This window comes from Anser brachyrhynchus, assembly GCF_964034855.1.
Source record: "Anser brachyrhynchus genome assembly, chromosome: 7".
NCBI classification, from domain to species: domain Eukaryota; kingdom Metazoa; phylum Chordata; class Aves; order Anseriformes; family Anatidae; genus Anser; species Anser brachyrhynchus.
Genome location: NC_137701.1, coordinates 15349858 through 15376737, shown reverse-complemented (window position 1 = coordinate 15376737; position 26880 = coordinate 15349858). Strand labels below are relative to the sequence as shown.

The 26880-nt window shown below is 38.0% G+C and overlaps 1 protein-coding gene across 9 annotated transcripts in view; it reads left to right on the top strand.

The window, feature by feature from the left end:
- PARD3B (par-3 family cell polarity regulator beta) overlaps positions 1–26880 on the top strand; it is a 538356-nt gene that overhangs the window by 160443 nt on the left and 351033 nt on the right. For 8 of the 9 annotated variants that reach the window (XM_080600336.1, XM_080600332.1, XM_080600337.1 and 5 more), the window contains one exon: positions 3539–3640. The exons of the other annotated variant lie outside the window; for it this stretch is intronic. Coding sequence is in view for 6 of the 8 variants with exons in the window: in XM_080600332.1 (XP_080456458.1) it covers positions 3539–3640 (102 nt within the window). In the remaining 2 variants the exon portion in view is untranslated. The remainder of the gene's footprint in view (positions 1–3538; positions 3641–26880) is intronic. 9 annotated transcript variants of the gene reach the window in all.

The window sequence follows — 26880 nt, the reverse complement described above, 5'->3', positions numbered from 1 at the left end:
GTAGGTTTATTGGTAGGGTCAAGCAGTGCTCTTTCACAAGGTTTCAGCATTAAGTAAATTATTTGATCAAAGTTAACCTGCTTGCTTGCTGCACAGAGATATATTTCTTCTCCCCCTTTTGATCTTAGGAATTTTGTGGTTATAGAAAAAATAGTTAAACCATGAGCTTAAAAATAGACCACTGAGCGGTAATAGTTGACTGCATTTAATCACTTTGCAGGGATGAAAACATGCAATTTGATTTTCTTGTTAAATTTTAGAATTTTGAGCACCTGATATCTAGAGTGGAGAAAAAACAAAGTTATTTCACAAATGGGTGGTTTCAGTGCAAAATTAAATAACTGTAGTTAGGGGTAAATTCCTGATAGAATAGACATGTTACAAATAGAGATGCTCCATATACTTAATTAGGTGGTTGTCATTCAGCTGTGCTGTACTGTACAAATACCTAATCATCAAACAAGTACGGGGGGTAAAAAGGTTGTGGTTTAACTGTGGCAGGCTGCTAAACCCCACACAGCTGCTTACTCCTCCCTAGTTGTAATGGGGAAAAGAAGTGGAGAGTTAAAACTGAGAAAACTCATGGTTTGAAGTAATGACAATTTAATAGGTAAAGCAACAGCTGTGTGTGCAACTCTAACCATCCCTTCCTTTCCCCCAGCTTTTTTGCTGTGCACCATGTCATGTGGCATGACATATCCCTTTAGGCACTTGGGGTCAGCTGTCCTTGTCCCCTCCCAGGCATCTTGTGCCTGCTCACTGGTGAAGCAGGGTGAGAAGCAGAAAAGAACTTGACACTGTGTAAATGCTGTTCAGCAATAGCTAAAACATTTACGAGTTGCCAACACTGTTTTGGTTACAAATCCAAAACATAGCAACTATGAAGAAAACTAACTGTCCCAGCCGAAACCAGTACATGTCAGAATTGAAACTGAACTGTGGAAGGTAGGTGGATCAGAACAGGGAAAACATTCTGTGAGAGTTCACCAGTGAAATTGGTTGCAGCATGATGAGCTGACCTTTTGGTATTATTAGGGTTTTTGTGAGTTGTGAATTCTTTTGTTTTGACTGCTGCCTATTAATGATTAAAAAAAAGTCTAATCAAATTGATCCACATCTGTACCTGCAATGGAGTTACCTTAATTATCCCTTGTCCGCTGATGGCCAAAAGTCATAGAATGGCCATAAATAAATACGGAGTGGGATATACCTACTTCTCAGGAACTTCATTACTAGGGGAACATCCAAACCAGCGATCAGGAACTTGCTAGTGAGGATGCTGCGTCTATTGCGCTTCACTTTGCTTCTGAGAACAGTGATCTAATAAGACTTGGCAGGGAAGAAGGGATTGAAGATACAGATACAGTAAGTAGAATCATTGAGATTGCATGTCATGCCTCAGCAGTGTTCTTTCCCATTTCTGAAGCCTTTCTTAAGGCTGTGTGTGCACATGCTAGTTTCTTGATCCTTAATTCTAGCGTATTCTGGCCAGTCTCCATACTATTTGATGGAGGTCTCAGATATGCTTTGTGATCTTAAGTAAGCATGTTTCCTCTTCAGTGTGCTGTAGAAGATGCCTTGATAAGCATTGAATTGATGCTGGTACCATAGATCGCTCAAACATGTTGCTGTGAGTTGGTGAGCTGCCATGTGTTTGTTAAACCCCAGTAGCTGGCTCTGGTAGGGTAAGCTCAGATAGAACTGCCACTTAGCCTGTCTTCCCGGCAAGTGATGTGTACGCAGTTAGCTGTTATGGTTTGGGGACAATGGTTACTAAGCTGTGTGCCTGCACCCCTGTTTGTATTTCATGTCTGGAGAACAGGCTCTTGATCAGTACTGTCTGAGCCTGTTGGCTTCAGGGTCAGTGGAAGGATGGCTAAGCTCCCAGTTACTGAAGTGGAGTCGTTAATGGATGAGGAAAACACTTAGTTTCAGAAAACTATCATAATCCCTGTTTATATGATATACAGTGCTGCATTGCAACTTGAGAGCATTAATTTCTGGAAACAAACTGGGATTTACTACTTTTTTTCTTTTTTTTGCAACTATAGCCTGAGCAACCTCCTCAGAGGAGAAAAATGGTGAATGTTTTTACACGTTTGTGTGTGTGTATGTATATATACACATTGTGTGTGTATTTTTTTAAATAAATATTTATCAGAAACTGTTAGGAGATGTGTGTGTCCATGCATATATGTATTTGTGTGTGCGCTGATTATACTCAAGCTGTCCAACTATCAACTACTCCAAAAAACAACCAACAAACCTAAATGTTCTCAGCTATTTCCATTAACTACTGTTGCGGAATTGAATTTATACCACAATGTAGCAGTGATTTAGGATTTATTTTACATCTTTATGGTAAATAACAAGGTTAGATTGTATGATTTTTAACAGCACTTAATCAGCATTTGATCTTCAACCAGTTTAACAGAATGATTTCAGTGGTATTTGCTACAATAGGAACAGCAACTGAAAAGATTCAAGGATGATAAGATTCACCCAAAACTTACTGCAGGGTCCCAGTGGGTGTCTAAATCCAGTCACGCGCTGCCAGATCACCCCCTGGTATGAGCTACTCACCTGCTTCCTGGTCGGCGTTTGCTGGTGGCCAAGCTTGTCCCTTGAGGAGCCGGCCCAGAGGTGCTCCTCTCCTCAGGGTGCCTGAGAGGCATCCCAGCTTGGAAAGATTGAGGATGCTGCAGTCCCTGGAGAGCTCAAGGAGCTCTTCACTTGGGGCTGCTATTTGTAGGACCATGAGACAACTGGCTGTGAATTAATGTAGCCAGGATGGAAGAATACTACAGGCAATTTTGGGATTTTCCTCTGAACCTGCCGTTCTGGTACCTCCCAGCAGGGAAAGTTCTGGTACTCCTCAGCGCCCAGGCCTCAGCGTCTGAGGTGCGATCAGTGAGAGCCCTTTAGTGCTCACCCATTACTTGTGTTGCCCGTGGACAGTAGAGGACCGATGTATCAGGAGTTAATCTTGAGCTGTAGCTGAGCTGGGGGAAAAGCTACTCCACCACATTTTTGGTTCAGCCACTATATTTGTAAGATGAAGTGATTGACTTGGATTCCTTACCACACTGTTCTTGTGCTCTGACGTGATCTGTAGTTTCCCCATGAGGGGTTTCAGTGGGTACCTGATTGAAGGCAATGCCGTCCTTCCTTCATGGCCCTGGCCATGGAATGGTCGCATCGAGGCCTACTGTGGCTCATAAGCCTGAGCAAGGCTCACGTCCAGTGCAGGAGTAGAGCATACTCTCTGCAAGTATTTAACCTAAGAATTCAAGTGTATGATAAGGCAATGTAAATGTACATTCTGAAGACTTTTTTTGCATAGAGTTCTGTAAGTAGTGTCTTATGTTTGCAGTTTTCATTTTTCTCCTTTTTCAATAATATTCAATTTTAGAACAAGCTTTTACCTTACGATTTAAGAGGGAAATGGGTGTGAAGGAGATGGGATACAAAAATACTTCATCTGATGGCGCTAAAAGCATGCAAGGTTAGGTTGAGAATGCTTGTCTGTCTCTTACAGGATTCAACTTACTGGGTAAATATTCACCACCTGGAGTACACAGATGGAGGAATCCTGGACCCTGATGATGTGCTGGCAGATGTTGTGGAAGACAAAGATAAGGTAGAGTCTGAGTGAAAATACTACTGCTTTTTGCTATGTCTTTTCAAATAACTAATGATACATTCTAATTTCTTGGATCTCCACCAGGTGAGGTGGATGTTGAATATCCTTAAATTAAACACATCTGCCTATAAGTGCTGTAGCACTGTTTCTGGAGTAGAACTGGGGGCAGGGTGAAGGGGAAAGCATGACCAAAACAATGAAGATAATCAGAGGAACCTAGCAGTTGACTTAGGACTTAACCTTTTCAAGCAGTTTTGTGTTTCCTTTTATTGCTGTATGAAAACTGTGGTGAAGGAATGAGAGTTTTACAAGACTTTTTTTTTTATGCCACTTAAAATGTCTTTGATAATCTCTTCTGCTTAGAATTAAGTTTCTGAGAATCATTCAAATGTCATGGCTGAATGTGTGACAAAATAAACAGACAAATTCTGTGATGACAAGAACAGCTGCCCCAACTGTGTTGTATTTCACAAAGAGTTTCTGTGGTTTGCTACGGGTGTCCTCCCTAGGTAGAGAAATAATAGATGCAGAGGAGTTCCTTTTAATGTTTTTGTAATTATCAGAAAAAAATAGCTTGGGAAACTGGTGACTTATTTCCCTGTTTAAAAAAAAAAAAAAAAGATAAAATTTGTAGTACTTCGTGTTGCATAAAATCACAGGGAAAAAATGTTTAGTGACTTGAAACTGAAGATCTAAATGTGGGATATGTTTATAGCTTTGTCTACCTAAGGTGCCATATGCTTGGTGATTTCAAAAATAAACTTTGTGTATTGTAAACAGAAATGCTAGTTCTGCATGCTGTTTGATTGTTTTAATAAAAAGTACATTGCTTTGGTTACAATTAATGGGATGCTGTTTCTCCGTACCTTAGCAAATTGCCTAAGAGGTGCCTCCATGACATTTTATGGGTGTTTGTATGGGAATTCTTAAAATCAGTGAAGCTATTTTTTTTGTATGTACAATTAGCATTTCTTGTTTGTCCTTATTGAAAGTATACTTGAAATGTACAAAACCTTTTTTGGTTTGGAGGAAACCAATTGCTTTCTGAGGATTAGCACTGCTATACAAGGCATAAGGCCATCAGCATAATATGTCATAGAATCAAATAATCAGAGTTAAGGGAAATGGTTTACTTGTCTGTCTGATCAGTTAATAGAAATAAAATAGAATTAAAAAAATATAAAAAATATAAAAATATAGAAATAGAATAAAAGCTAACATGTCCAGCATGGATTACCTCTATTTAGTACTGACAAACATTCATGCATTTTTGAGCAGTAGTTTGCAGAACATTTGATATATCATCCAATTTTCTACTTGTTCCCAAAGCCTTATATTTTATCAGTTGGTATCACTATGGTTGAAAATTGTTGCTGATGAAATTCCTACACAACTGTAAACGTAAGCATCTTCTATTATAAAAGTGTTAGGTGGGATTCTGAGGTTGGCTTTTTTGGGGGGGAGCATGAGGGAGGAAGCAAAACAGGATGTTATTCATTGGAGTAGACTGAGACAGTTTAGGAATACAGCAAAATCCTCAATTTCCCTTCCTGTGATGTCTCAATGACATGTGGTACAAATAAGGGAGATACATTCAAGTGTGTCTATAGGTGATGCATCACTGCTGTCTTTTCTTCAGAAGGCCTTGGTGAAACAGTGATAAGTAAGACTTGCTGAACAGCAGTAGCTGCAATGGCTTTTTTTTATTAAACTAGAGGAGAAACATGTAATCACATAACAGGACTACTGGTTGAGGGGTCAAACAATTCTTTCATGGGAGTGAAATTGGGCCATAGCACCTTCAGAGCAAGTATATTGAAGTCATTGATACTACCTGCTTGCAGGAATCAGTATGATCAGATAACAAAGAACCAGCCCTATAAAAGGCTTACAAATATTTTGTAATGGTTTTATTGTAGCTTGTTAGCCTTTGAGCCTTGGCCAGTGCTATTCCACACTGAGAATATTGGCTAGGGTATCTTTAAGCTTTGCAAAAAGGGGAGGAGATGTTGAGATCCAATATATCTGATATTTAATTTGGTGTTTAAAGTCCATAAATAGATGAAAGAAATTTTGGTATGTGTATCTATGCACTGATTTTCTTTGGTTAGGATTATCTGAATGTGTGATAAATGAATAGGCCACAGCTTTGTTGCTGCCTTATTCTTGTCATTCTTTCCTTTGTGTCCAAGACAGGAGTGCAGTCTCTCAGGAAATCAGTCAGTCTATACAAAAATAAGCATTGCACTTAACCTCAGTGCCTTTAAACAAAATTGTTTGGCATTGCTGACCATCAAGCTCCTTTGTAGTGGCAGAGGAAACTAGCTGGTGCTTTTTCTTGAAGCATTAATCTGCTCTAGATCATGGTTTGATAGCAGTAAATTAGCACAGTTTCTGCAAAGGAAAATGTGCTTGCTAATCTGTTCAAATTCTTTCACTTTAGCAACAACACGGTGAATCAGGGAGAGTTATCAGATGCAATTTATTTGGAATTTCAAAAGCTTTTGACAGTCCTTAACAATAGCCTGTTAAGGAGGCGCAGCCACTCCTGAGGTGAGCAGCAGAGCGCTGTCATGGGTCGGTAATGACTGAGAGACCAGGATGGCAGAAGAAATGGTCAGCTTCCAGCGGTGGGAAGCTGTGGTGCTGGGACACCCGCTGGGCCTTATTAGGAGTGGTGGCAGCGCTCTGCAGTTCTACTGATGTTAGCTTCATGGTTTCCTCTTGAACTTGAAATTAATTAAAAACCGGATAATAGGCAGTACAGTGGATGAAGTTAATTGCTATCAGCTGCATTGTTATGCATGCTAGAGCAGGTAACCTGTTCCTTGCGCATATAAACTGGTCCTAAATTAGTATTAGATGTGCTTGGTAACATGTCGTGGAAGTGCTTTGGCAATTCTTTATGGCAGGAGCCCCTTGTGCTGTTGCTATAATAATCTATGGCCTGAATGGGATGTCAAAGCTAATGTTGAACAGTTTTAAAACAGTTTGTTTTCACTGAGTTATCTAGCCAAGTGGTTTGTGTCCTGATTGCTCTGTATGGTAGATTAATTCAGAAACTCAAATTTTGTCATTTGAATAAGAAGGCTATTTAAACTGTCCAGTTTTAATGTGTTTTAGCTATAAGTGGAGTCTTCTTTGTATGCTATTCTTAACAGATCTCTCACTTGAAATTACTTCTTTGCCTGAGAAAAATGCTGTAAGAAAATTTGTTGTACCAAAAATGAATACAAAATGTTTCCCTTCATATCGTTGTGTACGCTGAGCCTGTGTTTGGCACGTCTTAACTCAATAAACTTGATGTACTTATCTAGATTTCCCTCTAATTTATTTATGGAGTTATGTTTTCATATATTCATAAACACTTCAGAAGACTAAAAGGATGTAATGGAGCTCTATGTTCATAAGTTAAAACTTGCTCAGTTTACAGGAAAAGAGTTTAAACTGTTAATAACTTCCTAGAACAGAACAGTCCTGCTGCTCTCTGAATGTGTTAAAAACTGTATTTTCCTTGTAGAGTTCTGTATCTAACCTGACTTATATAAATATTTATCTTGATAGGACTAAATACAATAGCTCTGCAGCTATCAGCAGAGCCCTTCTGAAGTAGGATGTGATTGTCTACTGTCAAGGGTGGCTTTTTTTCCCTTTTTCCTCCTTGGTAAGACTCCCCATGCAGGCGCAAGTAACACTGATAAAAGCGCAATATTGCAGCGTCTACAATTTGACCACCAAAGCTGATGAACTTACTGGAGAAACGGTATCCTCATACAGTCAGTGATGCTGGCAAAAGATCTAGGCTTGTCAGCCTAGAAGGTACTGTAAGCTTAGCTTCTCCAAAGGCTTGCTTGCCTTGTTAGCAATTCAGTTGGTTTAAGCAGACCAAGTGTGATGTGTGAGGGGAAGTGTGGTGGTTTTATTTATTTATGTATTTTTAAGGAATGGAAGGAAAAGAGCATGTGATGATGATGCTTAGTGTTGTGCTGATAGTGGAATAACCAGCAGGCCGTGTGGTCTCAGAAATACTTTTTTTCTTGGACTCTTCCTTGGTTAAATACAGGTGACCTGTATGTTGTTTTTAACAGCTGCAGAAGGTTTTGAAGCATGCAGAGCAACATAAATGAAATGCTGACAGTGACATTCAGTTAAAAGATTTTTAGGGATTGTAACTGTCATTTAAATGTTTCTAATGATGATATCAAGTAAATAGTATGAATCAAGTGTAGTTCAAATTATTTTAGCCAAGCTCTTAATGACATAATAAATAGCAAAATCAATGAACTCTTCCTTCTTGATTCACTACCAGCAGAAATGTGATATTAAGAAAACGTATGCTGGAAGGTCTCCAAATGCTGGAGAAATTGTCTGCTGCTGATTTGAAAAGAGTTATTGAGCTCACGTGCTCCTGCAAAGAATCTGAAGATCTGGCTGAAGCTGTTTTTTGTAGAGGATGCTAAGTACCTTCTTAAACCTTACTTCAGACAGGGTTGTTTGCAAGTAGCTTTAGTTTCAATGAGGAGCTTAGAGCAAGGCCGTATTGTGAATGAGAGGTTGGTTTGGAGTAGTTGCTTCAGCAAAGTGCGAAAAGCTTGGATTCAGAGCGGATATCAACTTCCAGGATAAACTGCACGAAGGAAACGTCTCTGAGTACCTGACAGACATGCTTTCTTTTAGCAGCCACTGAACTTATCTGTTGTTTCCAGGTAGATTTAGTCACTGTAAGCGCTGGGTGGTTATAGTACTTACACAGCATTTATTTTGTGATCCAAGTGTGACTCTGGAGACCTTTGTTGTCATTCCAGCAGTGGAGGTGATGGCACGCTGTAAGATGCGATGTTTATTTCAGTTAAGTTTTATGGAAGCTGTTCCACCTCTGGACAGTTTCTTTTCATGCATACTATCATTTTCCCTTCTAAGTGGAAAAGGAAGTTGGAACTGAAGTAACTTTTGTGTAAGTAAAGTTGTGGCTGAAGAGTATATGAGATGTTGAAGGAAGTGACTTCTACAAGCGGGTTGATCAATGGTAAAATGAAGTCAAAATCGCAAGGCAAGGAGACAGGAGTATCTTGATCTAAAAAAAATATAAATTTAATCATAAAGGGCTATGGAATTCTCAGTGAACTTCTCCTAATGGGGAGCTACAGCATTGCTGCTTTAAAATCTGTAACTGTGAATCCTTGGCAGAGGCCCTATTTCAGTTAGTTTCCAGTGGGTCAGTAGAGCCTGAAAATGCTGGGCTTTACCCATTTTTTTGTCATGTGGTTTAATACTGAAACATATGACCCATACGTATTGTGCATACTTAACAGAGAGAAATTTTGTTCAGACTCTAGACCTTTGTCTAATTGAGCTGTCTACTATTTTCTCTAGGGTTTTGTAATTTTCTGATAACTGCAATGCAGAATGGAGTTTTTTATTCTTTAGTTTGTTGTACAGCAGTATATTACACTTGTATATCAAAAACAAAGCAAGCCATGTAAGACTGTTACGGCTGAGAGCTTCGACTTATTGAAGTGTATGCTGCGGTGTAGGCTGCTCTACAAGTTGTTGTATATTATTCAACTTTCCCCCAGAGAAGGTTTTGAAAATATATTTCCCTTTGATATAAAGAATGAGTATGTAAGATAGTATCTGGTAGCACAGAAAGCAACTTTTGGTTTCTTATGATGCGGAGGTAATGTTTTAAGTGTGAAATTGATGTGGGCTAGTCCACATAGGTGTATGGTAACTCAAATGTTTTGTCTTCCATAAATCTGCGCCAAAGAAGGCATGAAATAAAGGGAAAAATTGAAAGGTAACTTTTGTTGCTCTTGGACTCAGTTTTTGAGATGCAGTGTTTTGTTATGATATTTCATAGATTAATACCATAGCCAAGTTATTGTTTTAATGTATTTGATTTCATGGGCTGTTAAACTGGTTGCAGCAAATACGCCCTCCAGAGTTTTGATACTTAGTGCTGCTGGCAGAGTCTTGATCGTGCTACTGTAAGTTTGAATGCCTTGGTTGAGAGACCTGTTGTCCCGAGGCAGCCAGGTCTTATCTTTAGTTCTTGGCCATAACGGGGTAAAATAAGGATTAGTACATCAAAAGCCTGGTACATTTTAAGGTGGGGAAAAGTGAAGTAGCAGAACCTTGGCCAAGCTGGTATGTAAGGGCTGTAGTTCTTTGATTTTGATTTTACTGTGTTTTTCTGAAGTGTAGTTTTCAGGCTGTGGTTAATAACTCTGCCAGAATATATGTAGGTATTTGGCTGTTATTGCTTCTGATTTTTGCTTTCACATCTTGTGGTTTCACTAATGAGATCCTATAGATATGTAAGTCTTAAAATTTGATTAACAAAAAGGGTAACTAATAATTTGTTCATCTGACAAACCCTAAATTGGTAGAAATGAAACTCTTTATTTTGAGTAGTGAAATTACAACCTCCAAAACCATGATAGTGTTCTTAGCTTTGTTACATTCCGAGTAGTCTGTTTCTTTCCTGTAAAATAACTTGTACTGTGATGTTCCAGTTGTAATTTCCCATAATCAAAGTTACTGAGATATGAAATTGTTACCATTGACAGTAATGATTCCACAGTACTGTTCACAAAAATATTCTTGGCTAGTTCTGAGCAATGAAGATACGAACACAAACACTGCTGTGAATAAAACCTCTGTGCAGCTTCTGTTCTATCAAGGGAGTCCATGTAAGTTATTCTTCAGGTGTCTGATAGTTAGCTGAGCATCTTACATCTACAAGGAGGGGAAGCATCAGAAAAGGGCATATTGTAAAAACCTTTATGCTTTTGAGCACCTTAAAATAGAGAAAAAAGTGAGATGCAGGTCAATCCTAGAGCAGAATAGAGTAGCTACCCTTTTGCATTGACTGCAGTGACGGCCTTTCCCCTAATCTTGAGTCACAGGCTTTTCTTAACCTATTGGATTTGTTAAAAAGGACCACGTCTATGCTTGCCAAAAAATATGAGTTCGTATATGCTTTATGTATGGTTTTGTACTTATGTATATTTTCTATGGTTAATTCTTTCTTTTGAAGGCATGTTGGGGAAGGGGGACGGTCACGTTTTGGGGGGTGGGGGGAGGGGAAATGTAGACTTTAATTTGCTGACCCTTTGAATTAAGATAGAGTTTTGTGTTTGTTATTGATGAAATTGTATGCAATCCTGTCAAGCTACAGCCTTTTAAAAATAATAGTAAAAAATATAGAGAGAGGGGAAAAAAAAACCACACTTCTCAGGAAGAAAAGGTTTTATGCCTTTTTGAGCCAGTACTTGTTTAGGAAACAAATATTTGATTTCAGTCCTGTGTAATAGAGTGTGCCGTGAATCACCATATGTGTGTGTGTGTATATATATATATATAAATAAAATGATATTTTGATACGAATTAGTCTGTTTATTTTTGAAGTGGGATCTGAACTGTGAGTACCAGGGGTAGAAAATCACTATCACTAGAACTTACTAAGCAACACGTTATTTCAGTAATGCAGTTTCTTTTAGAACACAGATTATGAAGCTTTGCATTTTTATGAAATTTGTTTTAATTTCTTGCTGCAGAGGTGCCATGCATTATTCAAGATTATAAAATGATTTGGATTTCAGGAGCATTTGGATTTGCTGATGAGGATTTCAAGCTGTGTAATTATGAAACTGAATCCGCGTAGGTTGGAAGTTCAGAACTCATTAGTGTAATCATTAAAATAACTATTTTTTAAGTGTGGTATTACGTTCCAGGGTGTGCAATTACACTATCATGTGCTCCTGGTTACTGGAAACATTCTCGTAATAAACTTCAGGTCTAGTGATATGCTTCAAGGTAAGTTTGTAGCTTTAAGAACAGACACCTGGTCAAATGTTGCTTTGCTTATTAAAGGAAATTCAGTTTTATAGATTTACAGCCATAACACAGTGCCTTTATGCATAAATTAACGTCCTGTTTATCCTAGAAAATCATAAGCTTTTACATATTTAGTGCTGTATAAAGTCATTTTTCTTAAAATGAATATTGTCCTGGCACATATTACAAGGGTTCCTTATTTCAGCTGTAGCTACTTTACAAGTAAAAATGTGCTTTAAAGGTCCTTAACAGATGGACTCCAAAACTTTTTTTCCATTACAATGTTTTTACTTTAATGTCCTCAACTGTGAATGCTTTCTCTGAACGTTTGTAATCACCAGAGCTTTTCATTTTGCCATAGTATTACATTACTTTTCTAGATTAAAGAAATTTAAATGCTACTGTGGATCTGTGGCACTAATAGGATTCATGAAAATTTTGGAGTACAGCTCCCTGTTTGAATGCTAGGAAAGGGATTCTTGAGTTAGTCCTTTCCGTCTAAGATACGTGCGAAATTGTGGTTTGTGCTTTTCTAATTTGATTTTCTACTGATCCCTCTATCTTACTTGTATTCTGGTATTTTTAAAAATGGATATTAAAAAGCAATAGATATACAGCAGGGAGCAGGTTTGGGACTTGGATCAGTTGTGTTTTGGAGAGAATTCAGCTGTACCACTGCAACGCTTTCTCTCAATCTGAAGATGTTTTGTCATCTGGGCACTAAGTATTGTAACCAACTGGGGGTAAGACAAGTGAAGCAATTAGTTTCTGTTCCTCAAACAATGAGAGGAATGGAGGGAGAGAGTTCGTTTTAAGTACATCTGGTCACAAATGAGATGGGCATTCACATATCCTGGCAGAAAGAAGCTCTGTGTCTCTTTTCATAAGGCTAGCCTGGCTCAAGTTGTTTTTTCCTCCTTAGATTTTTCTTGATGTAACATTTGGAATTCTGTCTATTCATGTTGACGTTTAACACACGTGCTTATATACACTTGATGTTTGGCAGATGAATGAAAATAAGGGAGCCTAGTTGTGGCAAGTTATTAGTTAATGCTGCCATTCCTAACCACTGTTTTTTATTTTGTTACATTCTTTCCATGAAACATGATGGTGATGAGTTATGTGGTGTGCCAAATGGAGTATTTAGAGAACAGCAATGAAGCTGTTGAAAATTTGGCATATGTAGAAGTTTATATGTATGTATAGACATATAAATGTATATAAAAGTTTGTGTGTGTATAGACACTTCTGTTGTAAAGAGAAATTAGGTGTTAAATAAAGTTGAAATAATAAAATAATTTCAAATATTAAAACTGCAATTTTTATATTGAACATATTAACATGATACTAGAAATTTAGAAATGTTTGCATTCCTTCCTCCCCCATAATCCATTTCGGGAATATTTCCTTGAGAATACACAGTATCTTTGCATCCTGTCAGCATGTACATGTAATTTGTAGCTAATGAATGGTGTGTAAAAGTTGAAAATCAATACTTCAGTATTAGTCTTTGATAATTAGAATTAAAACTTGAATTTGCTTAAGTTGCACATTTTTATCAATGTAAATGTGGTATCTGCAGTGATGTTTCATACCAGTTGAGTTGTTACTCATATTCAGAAAAAAATTGTTTGGATGTATTCATCGTTATAAAACTGAAGTAGTCCCTACCTGGAGCTTGTATTCTAAAGATGCTTCAGATGAATGCCATCCATCTGCTCGTGTATCTTATGGAAATGCACAGTAATAGAACAAATGGCAAGGTGTTAAATTTGTAGATGTAAAAAAGATAATACTTGGCAAACAGGAATTCTAAGAGGTGATTTTTTTTAAGAATTAGTGAAGTTGACCTGCATACACTTCAGCTTGGTTAGAGGCATCGTTTGTTATGTGTTCTTGAAAATTGAACTGAAAACAAGCAATAGTCAGAACCTAAGATGAAAATACATGCAGAGCTAGTCAACGAAGCCTAAAGATGTGTTGTGCCTTCCCTGAACAGCATGAAAATAGTACATGGCTTTATACCACTGTTTTTGCCAATTTGTATTTTTTCATGTGTGTCATTTCTTACTAGTTAAAAGTAACCAGGTTTAAATCTCTGCCTATTTTGTTACCGTCCTCCTTTTTCAAAATACATTTCATGTCTTTTTTGCTTTTTTTAAATAAGAGCTAACTTTTTGATGAACTCAAGTTCTACTCTTGTGATTATTTAGCAGAATTTAGTAATTATAGTAATTAGTGTTTTTTTAAAAAGTACACTTTTCCCAGTGCGTTTTTAACTTTAAGGTATAATTCTCAAGAGGATAATGAAATATACTATGGTAGATCTTGCAATCAAGTTAATAAAATCAAGTTGCTAATCATTTTTTTTGGAAGAACCTCCATTAGAGAAGATGAAGACTTGCTCTTTTGCTGAAGAAATGTCTTCATTTGCTGTTGATTGAGGTTCTAAGCTTAAACTGCTAGGTTTAGCTTGACCCAGGTCATATTAGTGGCACTTTCAAGTTATGATTGCTTGCCTTCCTGGGACTACACAGAGATTACTGACTGATAAGAAATCAAAGAACCGGGTTTCAGAGTACTGAGATTTTCCTGATCTCAATGTTTTACATCTTTAAAATCTGAGGAGTCTTTCATATGGTGCTAATGCATTTTATATTAACACTTCTGAAAAGTTTTCCTTAGATGACATGTTTCTTAGAACATTTTATGTTCAGTCTTTAAGGAAGGTTTCCTAAACTTTTTTATATATCTTAATATCTACCCCATAAGAATCAAAGCTGTAAGTAAAAACTGTATGATCAGGAAATTCCTGTAGCCTAGTTTAGAATAATGCTAATGAGGTGAACAAACAATGTAGCAGCAGGAACTAGGTGTCTTGTGGTACTCTCCTGTACCTTCATGGTATTGAAGTTGATCTGCTGGAGTGGGTACAAAATGTATTTTGTGAAGAACTTTGATAACTGTGGGTGGCAAGTTTAGTTTTGAAATAGCAGATGCATATGAAGTTAAAACTACCCACTGGCTTTATTAATAATCTTTGTATGGAACTGAAGTTCTTGCTTTTAACCCTCAGTACTGGTTTATAGTAACTGTTATGAATAGTTGAGTTGAAGGCTTTTTTTCGTTAGATGACTGCTTGTTTTTTTAACTTGTATTTAAAATCCTGTAATTTTTTTTTTTCAAAATCAGTTTTGTGTTGCTTGACAGAAGTAGAGTAGAAAGTATTCCTAACATTCTCTGAAAAGAAAATCTGTGATCCTTTTATTTTTACATTGGCAAGAGTGATGATTGTTTGGAGCATATTGCATAGGAGACCACTTTTTCTCTGTTACAATTTTGCAGTATACTGCAGATGTTGTTTTTATAATCTATATTTTAATGTTTTAGTGAATTAAAGAAAAACTGAAGGTGTTTTTCTTTCTTCCACAAAAGCAGTATATATTGATGGAAAACTGTTGACACTATCCATCGTGATGGGGAGTATCACACTTGACATGTCTTCCCTTTCGCTCCCTGTCTTGAACTCTGAAGCACCAAATGGCTTAAATTAAGAATTGTATGGGATGCGTCTCTGAACGCAGAATCTAAACCTCTTTTGTGTAAACTCAACTTGAAATCCATCATAAGTTTTGATATATTCCATATTAGAAGTAGTTAGCATTTGTTTTTTGCTCCTTTCCCTTGCCACTTTTAGGAGTTTGTTCTGAAATTGCTGTTCTCTGGTTTAGAACACCAGCACAGACGGAGAACTTCTGCGCTACCTTTCTGCAGAAGTTTGACTAGTATGCAGGTATTTAGGCTGGGACTGGTCCAAGCATGGTTGCACATGTTGCAGCTTGGATTATTATTTCTGTTTATTTTCAAGAACTCTGTGTTAATTCCACCAATGGTCTCTTCCACGTCTTCTGTAGTATGCTAATACTGCTTTGTCCTTCCCATTCAGCGTAACCACACCAGGTTTGCATTTTTAGTGGTTGATTAATAAATTTATCAAATGTTGTGCTCACCTTTCCCAGCCACTGAACTTCCAATTTGTAGCAAAAACTTCGTTAGGACCATATGCATGGTTGTGAAGACGTTTATATAAAAAAAAAAAAAAAATGCATCTATCTCCTCTTGCTGCAGGCCTTGAGATCACCTGATAATTTTTTTTTATACAAAGATATAATTTTTAGCTCTATAGATGCTGTTTTTAAAACCAATTGTGTTAATGTTATGGGTTAAAGTATTAAATAGGTTTGTTTCCAAGATTCAAAACCCCAGTAATCAACTCAATTTGGTCCAAAGTACTTTTTGGTTTGATGCCAATTGTTTGGTCAAGTAGGCAGAAAGCTGGCTGCTTCCTTTACATGGCAGGGTCAAGCATGCTTAGTATCTTTGGAGGTAAAGCAGTGCCCGCGTGGGTGTCAGACCACACGGGCATGTCACCTGCTGTAACAAAGTCCAAGGAACAGGAGGAAGGACGTACTTTGGTTCTTGGGCAGAACTTGGGAATGTTTAGCTGGGTTTTCTTCTGTACAATGGGGTAGACTTGAACACTGTGTTGTATCTTTCCTGTTAAGCCTTGTGTTATTTAGTGAATTACTTTAAACTAAGGACGTCGTACCCATTTAATTTAATACTTTACATAACAAATAACTTATAATTAGGTATATTTTCACTGGGGGAACTGTTCTGGTGACTGATTTTGTGATTATCACACTCAAGAGTTGCTGACTGGAGAAGGGGATCTTCTGGATATAAATTTTCATATGCTTATTAAGAAAGATTGTAAACTGTATAAAGGGATATACAGAGGACTTTAGTTTACCTGAAGGGTGTGTTTTTTGTGTCCTTACTGCTATTCAAACCTTTGATCTGTGTTCCTGACTGTGGAAAGAGCAAGTCTTTATCATATTGAGTCAGCACTGTGGTATGCCACTTCTATAATGTGAACAGATTTTCTTCAATAAAGTGGCACTGCTTTTGCATGTTATTTCTTAAAACTGGACTGTTGGTTCTCCAGAGGGAGGGTTAGCTTCTCTAGTTTGCCAGCTAAATTAAACAAATAACCGGTCATTAACCCTTGCTGAGGAAGGTGCTCAGTTTCAAGGAATCGGATTATTTTGCCTGCTGTTCAGTATATACTTCTAGGCATTTGTTCAGCAATGTACTTGGTGATGAAAGTCTGTTCTTTCCTGTTGTTATTTATAGGAAAAGAAAGCGAATTCAAGACAGGTTGGTTGACTCTAACAATCAGCTCCCAGGAGAGAAATGGCATGAAATGTCCAAGATGTCTGACTCCTTCTGGAATTAGCAGGGGCACTGTTCCTTCGTGCAGATACAGTCCATTGTACGCAGTGGCTGTAATCTCTTGGTAATTACAACATGGAGAAGGGTTGTACTTAAGTGTACAGTGAGTTTTGAGGAAACATCTTGCCCCATGGATTTGTGTGTTTGTCTTCTAAAAGTGCTGGGAATCTTGCTATTTTCAGTGATTGAGTGGCTTTGGGATGTAATGCAAATAACCCTGGCACTCCTCATTGGGTTTCTGTCAAAGCTTTTAAAAGGCTTTAGGTAATTTCGAGGTGATTCTAATGCAGCTTAAAGTTCTAATCCGTACTTTGAAGTAGAGCAAATTCAAAAGGCTTGTATGTGGCCATAGATTTTTAAGTGTTTTTTTCTTGTACTTCAAAAAAATATTATATTGAATATTTAGGTTGATTGAATTACTGGCAGTGATGGAAAACAGAGCCCTGTGGTTATCCAGGAGCAGAGTGCAGCAGCTTGTAATTGTGGATTGAACAACCTGGAATGGAAAGGTGGGAAATAATGCTAGCGTTCCACAGACATAATCACAAGTTGATTACTGCCTTGGAAGTGCTTGTTAGCGAGGGGCTCGATGCGTCATTTTAGCAAACAACATGGAGCATAGGTCAAATTTAAATGAAGCAGGTGACCAGTAGTGTTGAACTTCGGATGCACTTTGAAACAAGTGCCTGAGACCAAAAAGCAATTCTTGTATTATGCACAGGAGTGTTAATAATATTTGCTTCACACTAAAAATATATATATATATATATTTTTAAATAGCATATGGCTTTTCCTTTTACTCTATGATACAATGTAAGACTATTTTTTATCCTGTCCCTTGTAACCTTCCTATGACTCTTCAGAGCAGGGTTAAGGCTTTGGGGATAATATGATTGTGTTTTCATAGTTCAGCTCCTAATTTTTTGCATTTATGAAGTTGCATTTTAGGGCAGTTGTGATGGCCACTCTAATTATTTTTGTTCTGATGACCTGTTGCTGGGGTGTTTTTTCTCCACTGCCTCCACACTGCCCCAGGTATACTAATATATATCAGGTATACTATATATCAGGTATATATATCTGGTATACTAATTCTGTATTATGAAGCAGTCTGACAAAGTGCAAAATCTTGTATTTTTTTTGTTTTTAATCTGAAACAACATGTATATTTCTTCACAAGTGCTGGAACAATTTGAAGAAGATATGCCTAGTTTCTATGGTAGCGTTATAGTATATACCTAAGCATGAGCATTCACTTGATGGCAATTCAAGTAATACCTTCGTAGTTTGAGTCTTCTGTATTACACTTCTTTTTCAAACACAGATAGGAGAAGTAAATTTGTTTGGAGGCTTGCAATTAATCAAATATGTAGTACGTTTCAGCCAGCCCTGTGTGTTGGGCAGTGCCTCTGTTCCTGCATAACAAATAGCACTATTGAATGAGAATTTAGGTTTTAGTGTAGGATAGGTGTGGGGGCTTTTTTATTTATTTTTGTATTATTATTTACTGTTTCATCTAAACAGAGGTCAGTAGTCAACAAGCCCTTTTTCCTGAATGCAGAACTGTTGTAGAAGAGTTGATCTTCACCTTCTTGGATGTGAAACTGCAGAAAAGATTATGGTACAGCATAAAGGGTTTTGCAACTATGCTGATTAGCTGTGCCACTTCAAAGTTTAGAAAACCTGATGATTGGCCACATGCGGGAGAGGGAAAGCTGATAATTGCAGCATTTGGAACACCAGCTTTTCTTCATTAAAACTAATGAGGATATGAATAATTCTACAGTTTGGGGGGTGTTAAAAAGTAATATAAGAGCTGGAAAGAGAGAGAGTAGTTTGAAAAGAATATCCTTGTGCTGTGATATTTAATTGATCAATGGCTGTTTCATAAAAAGGAAAAAAAAAACACCACCAAAACTGTATGTATATGTCAGCATGCTCTGGGAGTGCTATGTCAAAGGGTTCAGCATGGTTGGGATCATTATAAACATTAGCTGTAAGGTGGTGTTTGTGAGTTGCTTGCTTGTCTGCTTTAATTAACATTATTTTGGTAGTAGAACAGGGCTTGAAAGTTAATGTGCACAAATGTAGCAGTCCTACCTGGATTGTAACCCCCAGCAGATGTAGGGGAGAGGAGGGGATGACAGTGCCCAGCATGCTGGTAGGCAGGCATACAGCACCTAACTCAGTCCTAGATGCACTCTGCTGTCCCTGTATAGAAACATAGGCTGTGAAATTCTTTTGGCAATTAGAGGGATGTGTGTTTTTTCTGGCTTATTTAAAAAGTAAAAATTAGGGGGAATTCAGTCCCTTTTGAAATTGTCCCAAATGTATAAAGTATGCGAATACATGCTATTCCTTTTTCTGTTCGCAATTTAATTAGGAACACTAGCCACTCTGGGGAGAATAGCTGAGAACATAAACATGCTTCAAATATCTTCAAATCATATAAGGTAGAACTAAGGAAGAATAACAAACAGCAGATGAGGTATACTTATTTTGTGGTAACATTCGATTGAATGGTAAACAGTGGGTGTTATTGGGACTTCCAGTACTTGGCTTTTTCCCCAGCATGTTGCATACTCCAAGGAGAAAAAAAAGCCACCGGAATTGTACTGTGAACGTGTAAGTGCTAACACAGTATTGCAGAATACACTCATTAGGAAACTATGTAAAATAATGGAAAACAATTGTATCATGTTAATAGAAGATACATCATTGACTGGTCTAATACATAGGTTAAAGGTGATGAACAGTTAAATTCTGATGTCTTGTTATGAAAATAGTGTTCTTATTTTCAAATGCTTCTTTGTTTTCCTTGGGAGATGAACAGAGGCATCTTTTAGTGATCTTCATGTTCTCTGGCTTCTTGTCCCTAGGTGTCAGGGACTGTTTGCCATCCTTTCCATCTGAGCCAGCCCCTCTTGCTTCCTTCTAACGTAACTTTCTTTTTATCTGAAGTGGTTAGGTAAGACCTCTTGAATGGGTTGAACTGGCTTGTTTGAGACACTATCAATAAATAAAATCAGCAAGTGATTTGCTTAGCAACAAAACAACCAAAACCCCTTGTCCCAAGCAGTTGAGACCTGACAGAAATAAGCAGCTGTGCAAATAAGTGGGTCTACTACTTGGGTTCCTGGCAGCTTCATTTTTAGGCTACCTTCTCCATTCACCTTGGAACTACAGAGTGAGAATTTTTGGGGAAATCCCTTCTTAAAATTGTGTTAATGTTCCAGCTATAGCAAAATCCTTCCACTTACAAAGCCACCGCTGCTGCTTTATTTAAAATGTAGCATGGGCTGGGGTTCTTGAAACAAGTAGTGGCTTCTGATATACCACTTCTTTCTAACATCATGTTTAGACAATTGACAAATTAGTGTGTTTTTTTAATTCTGAAAGCAAGGGGTTGTAGGATTTAGTTTTTTTGTCTGTGGTGTGTTATGTGAGTTATGGCAAAGTTAAGCGTTTTTTTCCATGTTATTTGCTCTATCAAGATTGGTCTACATTTATGTGGAATTGTGATCTATAACTGCAGTGGCTTTTGCTTTAATATATGTAATTTAAGTAGCTAAACAATCTAGCTTTTATGTAAGAATAAAGTTTTTTGAGTAGGCTTATCTGGAGTAAGCCAATTTCAAGCAAGTTATTTTGTTGCCATGAGCACTTGTATATTATTATAGTATACAGTTAGTATGCTATTGTACAGTATTCTGAATTGAGGAAGCTCTGGAGCTAGAAGTAAGGTGAGGTGTTGGTTTTCAGTCTGTAGCTTGGGTTCCCTAAGGTGGATGGACTTCTGTGTACACCGAAACTGGTAGTGGGTTTTGGTTGCAGGAGCTGGCCTGCTCTTCCCTTGAACTCCTGGGAACTTGCATGGTTGGTGTTCAGTGGCAGGGATTTCTGCAGCTTAACTGGGCTCGGTCACCTCCCTTGGGTTGTTTTGAAGCTGCCTCCTCCTGGTTTGTTCGAATGGCTGTCGTTTTAGAGCTCTTGCTGTTTAAAAGGGAGGAAAAAAAAAAAAAAACACGGGAAAACCAAACCCACTGTTGCATTATGTAACTAGTAGTAGTGCTTCCTTAGTTGACCTAGGGAACAATGATTTGCAGAATTTGATTAGGTTCAGTGTATTCCATTCATCTTGTAACCCTGACAGCTTGCTTTTCCTTACTTTTTTTTAAGCATTGCAAGTACCTTGCAATTTCCATTTTATGGTTGGGAAAGGGATATGGTAGCGCCCCTGTTCTTTGCACTGCAGAAACAAGTGTTGACTGAAATTATAAGAACTTGTATCTCTTGGTTCATTTAAGGTTTATTGTTATATAAATAGTTACAGAGCTGACCCACACAAGTTGCTTCTCCTTCCTGGATTAGATAGTCCTCATGCTTTGAACTGCTAGTGTGGAGAGGCTGTTGTTTCTTTGACTGGTCTGTTACTTTTGCTGAATCCCATTGAGTTGTGCTTTCCAGAGAACATCCCCTGTTTCTGAATAAGCAAACCATGTTCCTCATTCCTATTCACTTTTTCATGTTAATTCCATTGTTTCCAGCTGTTGTCTTGCCAGGAAAAAGAGGATAACTGGTTGGATGAACATACTGCAGGCAAGACAAATTCTTTATTGAAGTCTAAAACAAAATCTGAGAGGCTCTGTTGGAGTGGCAAACAACTGTTTATCAAAGATTATGCTGAGATTACCAAGTTTTACAAGAGATTGCTCTATTTTGGCACTGTAATGTAGCACATACAGAACATCTTAAACAATTTTCTTTGGCACTTCACAAGTGACAGATTTATTAAACCTTAATACCTGTGCTTTATGGAAGAACGCGGGTTTAGAGCTGAAAGAATTGCAAGAGGCAGACAGTATTTGAAAACGGCCACAGCCAGTTCAGAAGTGTTTGTGGCCGTAAAATTTACTGTGTGTGGAGATGGTCAGCCGCAAACACAGCTGCAGCACTGTGGATCTGTATTTTGTGAGTGCTCTCCTAGAACATCTCTTCATCATGCCAGCGTCCTCTTTCATTATGCATGGGGGCACTTTTGATAGTAAACTGGGGCTCTGGGTTTGTGTTCTGTAAATAAGTGTTAAACAAGCATTATATGCTAAATTTCAGCTGGGAAGGGCGCTTCTTCATGCAATTGTTTCTTGCTGGTAGTATCTTTCAGAGATTTGTTTTTTAACTTTGGGAAACTTGGCACCGCAATAAGTATGCATTCAAGAAATAATAGCAGATATAAACACTAGATGTTAATTGTTTTGAAGTGGCCATGCTGCTAACCTTGTAAATCTGAGCAGAACATCCCCAGGGCAGAAGCCACAAGATGCCCCTTGAGGATACATGGGGAGGTGGCAGTAGTTTACGGGCGGGAGGTGATGCAGGAGCCACTGCTTTTGTAGGCTTTGGAGTGGCTGGGCCAGGCAGTGGCCTTGTACCTTGCTCCTGAGGGAGCTTGGCCTTGGGAGCAAGCCAGCTGGAGCTTTCATGACTGTAGCCTAGAGAATACATCAAACAGTGGTGTGGTAAACTATGCTGTTAGAATCTTTGCTGCTGATACCACTAAGTCACGTGTTGTTAAATAGTTTGCACAAAGGGTCGGTGTGATTTCATGGAGCTGCCTGGGGGTTCACAGTCTCCCCTCAGGTTGCCCATGCCTTCTGTGCCTTTCCCAAAGGTGCTGTGGAGTTGATAATGTCGGGTCCCACTGGGACACTGTCCTCATCTCTAGAAAGTCCTCCTGCAGTGGGATTTTCTCCTTCAGTTGCTTCTTCCCCAAGAGGAGGTGTGGGTGTCAGGGATACGGTGCATTATTATTGGGTCTCCAACTGCTCTTCTGGACAGCGTGTGCTGGGACCTGCTGCTGATCGTGTTGTGGTGGGAGGTCAGCAGTGCTAAATACTGGGGCAAGGTTTTGGCATCTAATACGAGGTGAGGGCACAGATTTTACTGCAGTGTGTTGGTCCATCACTGTCAGGTCAGCCCCCTCGCAAAAAGCGGGGCTGTGGAGGGCTGGGAGGGCTTGTCCCGTGTCTCTACAGGGTGGCTCATCTCCTCTTACTCTTCTGCAGCTGGTTGTTCATTCTTCCTTCTTGTGCCCTCTCCTTTGTAACCCGGTGTCTGGCACTTGGGTGCTAGTGCAATCGCACTTCTTGCCCCGTTCGGTCATCAGCTCACTGTTAGTGATAACGTATTGCTTCTGGCGAAGTCACGGTGCGTTGCATTAAAGTAGTTTTGTACATGGAGTGTATCCAGAGAGAGAACTTCTGTGAAAGAAGGCTTGAAAACCCAGATAAGGGGTAGAATAATAATCAGCATGTTGAATGCAGTGACGTTTTAAGCAATTAAATGTTTTCAGGAGAAGTTAGAAAAACTCTTAGGGTTTTTGAAGCCATCTAGCACTTTTTATTTATTTTGGATTATTTCTAATAGCTGGTGTTCTGTTAGCTTGCTCGTGTTGAAGAATTTGTAACAAAGCTATTTATAGTGGGTCTAAGAGACGCCTCTTTTAACTTAATAGAAAAAGCAATTTTTGTACAATTAGATATTGATCTGTTCTTCCCAGTTAATTGCAAAAGATTTTTTTAAATTTGAATTTAGCTGCTTTTAACTATATTCATTAGCTTTCAGTGGCACAAAATGTAAATAACCTTAATGGTTAAATAATATAATCACATATTTCTTATTTTCTTAGTTAGTGTTCTTTTAAAACTATGTTTGTAACAAAGTAGTATCTCTTTATTTGTCTATCTGGATGAACATTAGCGTTTGCAGAGAGCTACTCAGTGGCCAGTGACTTGCAGTATAACTCCTTTGTAATTGTGTCCTGTAATGAGTTAACGCTGTGTATTTCAAAGCGGTTGCTTCAGGAAATAATAGATCTGAATAAACAGAACTAAGGGAGCTTTTACAATGACAGGAGTAGAATATACTTGTATTTGAAAAATACAAATATTTGGAGAAAAGAGTAGAAGCCAGTGTATGTATCTTTTGGGAGGAAATTTTAAAGGTGAACTTAGGATCCTTTGATCCCCAGATGTGAGAACATGTACGCGCAATCAGCAGGCCCTTGTTTGTCATGCCCTCAGGCAAAGCCCATGGATTCTTTACTTTTGGACAGCTGCTTGTGTTGTGCATTTTACCTTAGCACGTGATCATTTTCCCCTAGCTTTTAAAACCACCATTGATTGTTACGGTCTGGGGCAAATGGTGCCCAACTTGACTTTCAAAGTTATTAAGGGCTGGGTCGTAACTGAGTAATTTAGAACTAATATAAGGCACTTGAGAGATTTCTGGTGGTGAAATAAGAAAAGATGAGGGTAGATTTGAAGAAAAAATGAACTTCTATCATCTTAATACGTGACTGACAAGCGGAATTCCCAAGTGTTGGAGCCTGTTCCCAGTAGCTTAAGCCTGGTAGTTTAAGATTGTTAAACAGCTGTTAGGGTACCCTTTCCCTCTTCTCAAGACTGAGGCAGCTTCAGGAGATTGCATAGGCATATATCTACAAAAATGCAAGGCATATATAGTTTGATTGCGGAAAAATAGGTAATTGAGCTGGTTAGGTTCATGTGGAGTTCGCTATATACAAATAACATACATTTTTGACATTCACAGGCTCCATAGAAAACCCAAAGCATGGATTCATAGCCTTCAAATAAGTCCGTCAATTTTGTGGCTCAACAAACCTTGGAGCTTCGTCGTCATCTTTGTCCCCTTCCCCTTTTCCTTTTTCCATGCCCAGAACAAAGAATGTGCAAAAACTCCCAATTTTGAAGAATCACGCTCTCTTTTTTGAGCAGTTCTCAAGTTGTTGAATTGTTTTATGGCTTCTGTCATTTGCTTCCTGAATGAATGGTCCTGTGTTGGGTATGGTCAGCATTATTTGGAGGAAAACAAAACGGGGAAAAAAAGAAAGCCCTCTTCTGTCAATATACGTTTTTGGCCCATTTTGTAGGAATATGAAGGAACAACAAGATTTGATGTGCATCCATTAGCTCTTTTTTGTTTACTTCATTTCTTGGGTTCCATTTTCTGTGCTGTCCTTGTGGGCAGGGGCTGCCTTGTACCAGTATAGGTGAGAGGCAAACTGAACTAGGTGTTTCTTTTTGTCAGGCGTTATATTTATTTCTGTATGACTCTTTCCTGGGAGAGAGGGGTGGACAGAAGGAAAGGGAGAGAAGAATTTCATTGTCTTAAACAAATGAGCTCTTGCACAATTTTGCAGTGTCCTCATGATAAGTACATAAGTGAACAATTTTAAGTATGTTTTGTGGCTTGCTTTAAAAGTCTGGTGAAAAGTGAAATAAGTGTTTAAGAAGCTAAATTTTAATTTGATATCTACTTGATAGTTCTGTACTGAACTACTTCTGTCATTGATTTTACTTTTTAAAACACTGTTTTACAGCCTACTTAAAAATGATTTTCCTACATGTGGGAAATACTGCAGTAATTAAACACATTTGGGTTTATGCATAAATTTTCTAAAATTAACTCTCTCTTTCACACTAATCTTTCTTGTCTTTAATTGGGTTGAAATGTGTGAAAAGGAAAAAGGTTTGATAGGGAACTATTTTTCAAAGAGTCGTTCCACTCCTGTGCATATATAAAGGAGTTGCTAGATATGCTTGGGCCAGGGAGGCAAGGACCCTTCTGTTAAAGGGGAAACATTTCCGTGTTAGTTTCTGCTGCATCATTTTAAAGTAATCTTCTGTTTCCTTGCTCTTTCACTCCAGTAGAGTAATTCAGGTATGCTGCAGTTAGGAACAAAATATCCTTTCACTTAGTGAATTAATGATTTTTAATCAGGAAATTGGGACTATCACTTTATCCATATTATGGATATTTTTTCTTTTACGTTGGTTTTACATTTTATTTTTTGTTTCCCAAGCAGAATTTGCTAAGCTATTCACAAATGGCAATGCTCACTAAACTTTAAAATCTTTAAATGTGTGTCTAATAAGTAAACTAATGCCTGACACATTTGCTCAAAAAAGAGAAATCGTTCTGAAATGTTTGAAGTTAGGGCACGTTTCAGGGGAAGATGGAAAAGTGATTAAAATAGATGTGAAAAATATTTAGGTGTATATCCTGCTGTAGTATTGTTGGTGTAAATTAGTGGAATAAACAGTTGAAATATTTTTATTGTAACAGTGACTTTTGCTTTATTTATAGCTGAATTCTGACTTCCTCCTTTCTTAGTAGATTTGTTTTCTTTTTGGAAACTCTTTTCTAGTGCTGAGTAGGAAACTAGCTTGTTTCAGGTGTAGGTATAAAAACTTTATCCCTAGATGATACATTTTTGTCTTAGGGAACTTTGTTTTTAACCTTTAACTCCATCATCTTTGTTTTTTCCAAGTATGTTTGATGTTATAATTATTTTTTCAGTTAACTTGAAATTTATGAAGCATATCTTGGGATCAGCATTCAGTCTTTCACATACAATAACAAATTTGAGACACATGGTTATGCGTTTTGTATTCAACTTTCCACTTTTGAGGAAGTGATTAATCTTTCTTCTTGTCATGTTTCATGTCACAGTAGCACTGTCGTTTTCTCCCTCTGACAGTCTGACACTGTTTAAACATCAGTCTAATTTTGCACGTAAGCCAGTTTAAGAGAAGGCAAAAAAATAAAATCACGTGAGGCATGTCACAATAACTTATTTTCAGAAGCAGCAGGCTTGCAGAAGGCACAACTTGCTCTGTTCTGTCTTGATTTCTGCTGACAGCAGGCTGTGGTGTTAAGCACATAACAAAAATCAGGAGTATTTCAGACAACAGAAGTATGGAAGAGTACATGTCTTCCTGTGAAATGAAAAGGCAAGGCTTATTGGAGGGATAAGATGGTGGAACCAATATACGATTGATTTTGTACTGGTATCTATGCCTTTTTAAGGAAAAGGTCTGCTTTGTGCCACATGTTTTAATAGTTACTGTTTTTCTTAATGTGCTACAGTTCTTAGTGTAAGTCCTACCTGTCACCTTCACCAATTGAGTTTTCACCTTTAAAATGATGCTTAAATACGCTCATTTTGCCCTTATTTTTTGAGTTCACGATAAGCCATACCAAGGTCATGCCATCAGTTATAGATGACTTCTGTTTCCCTG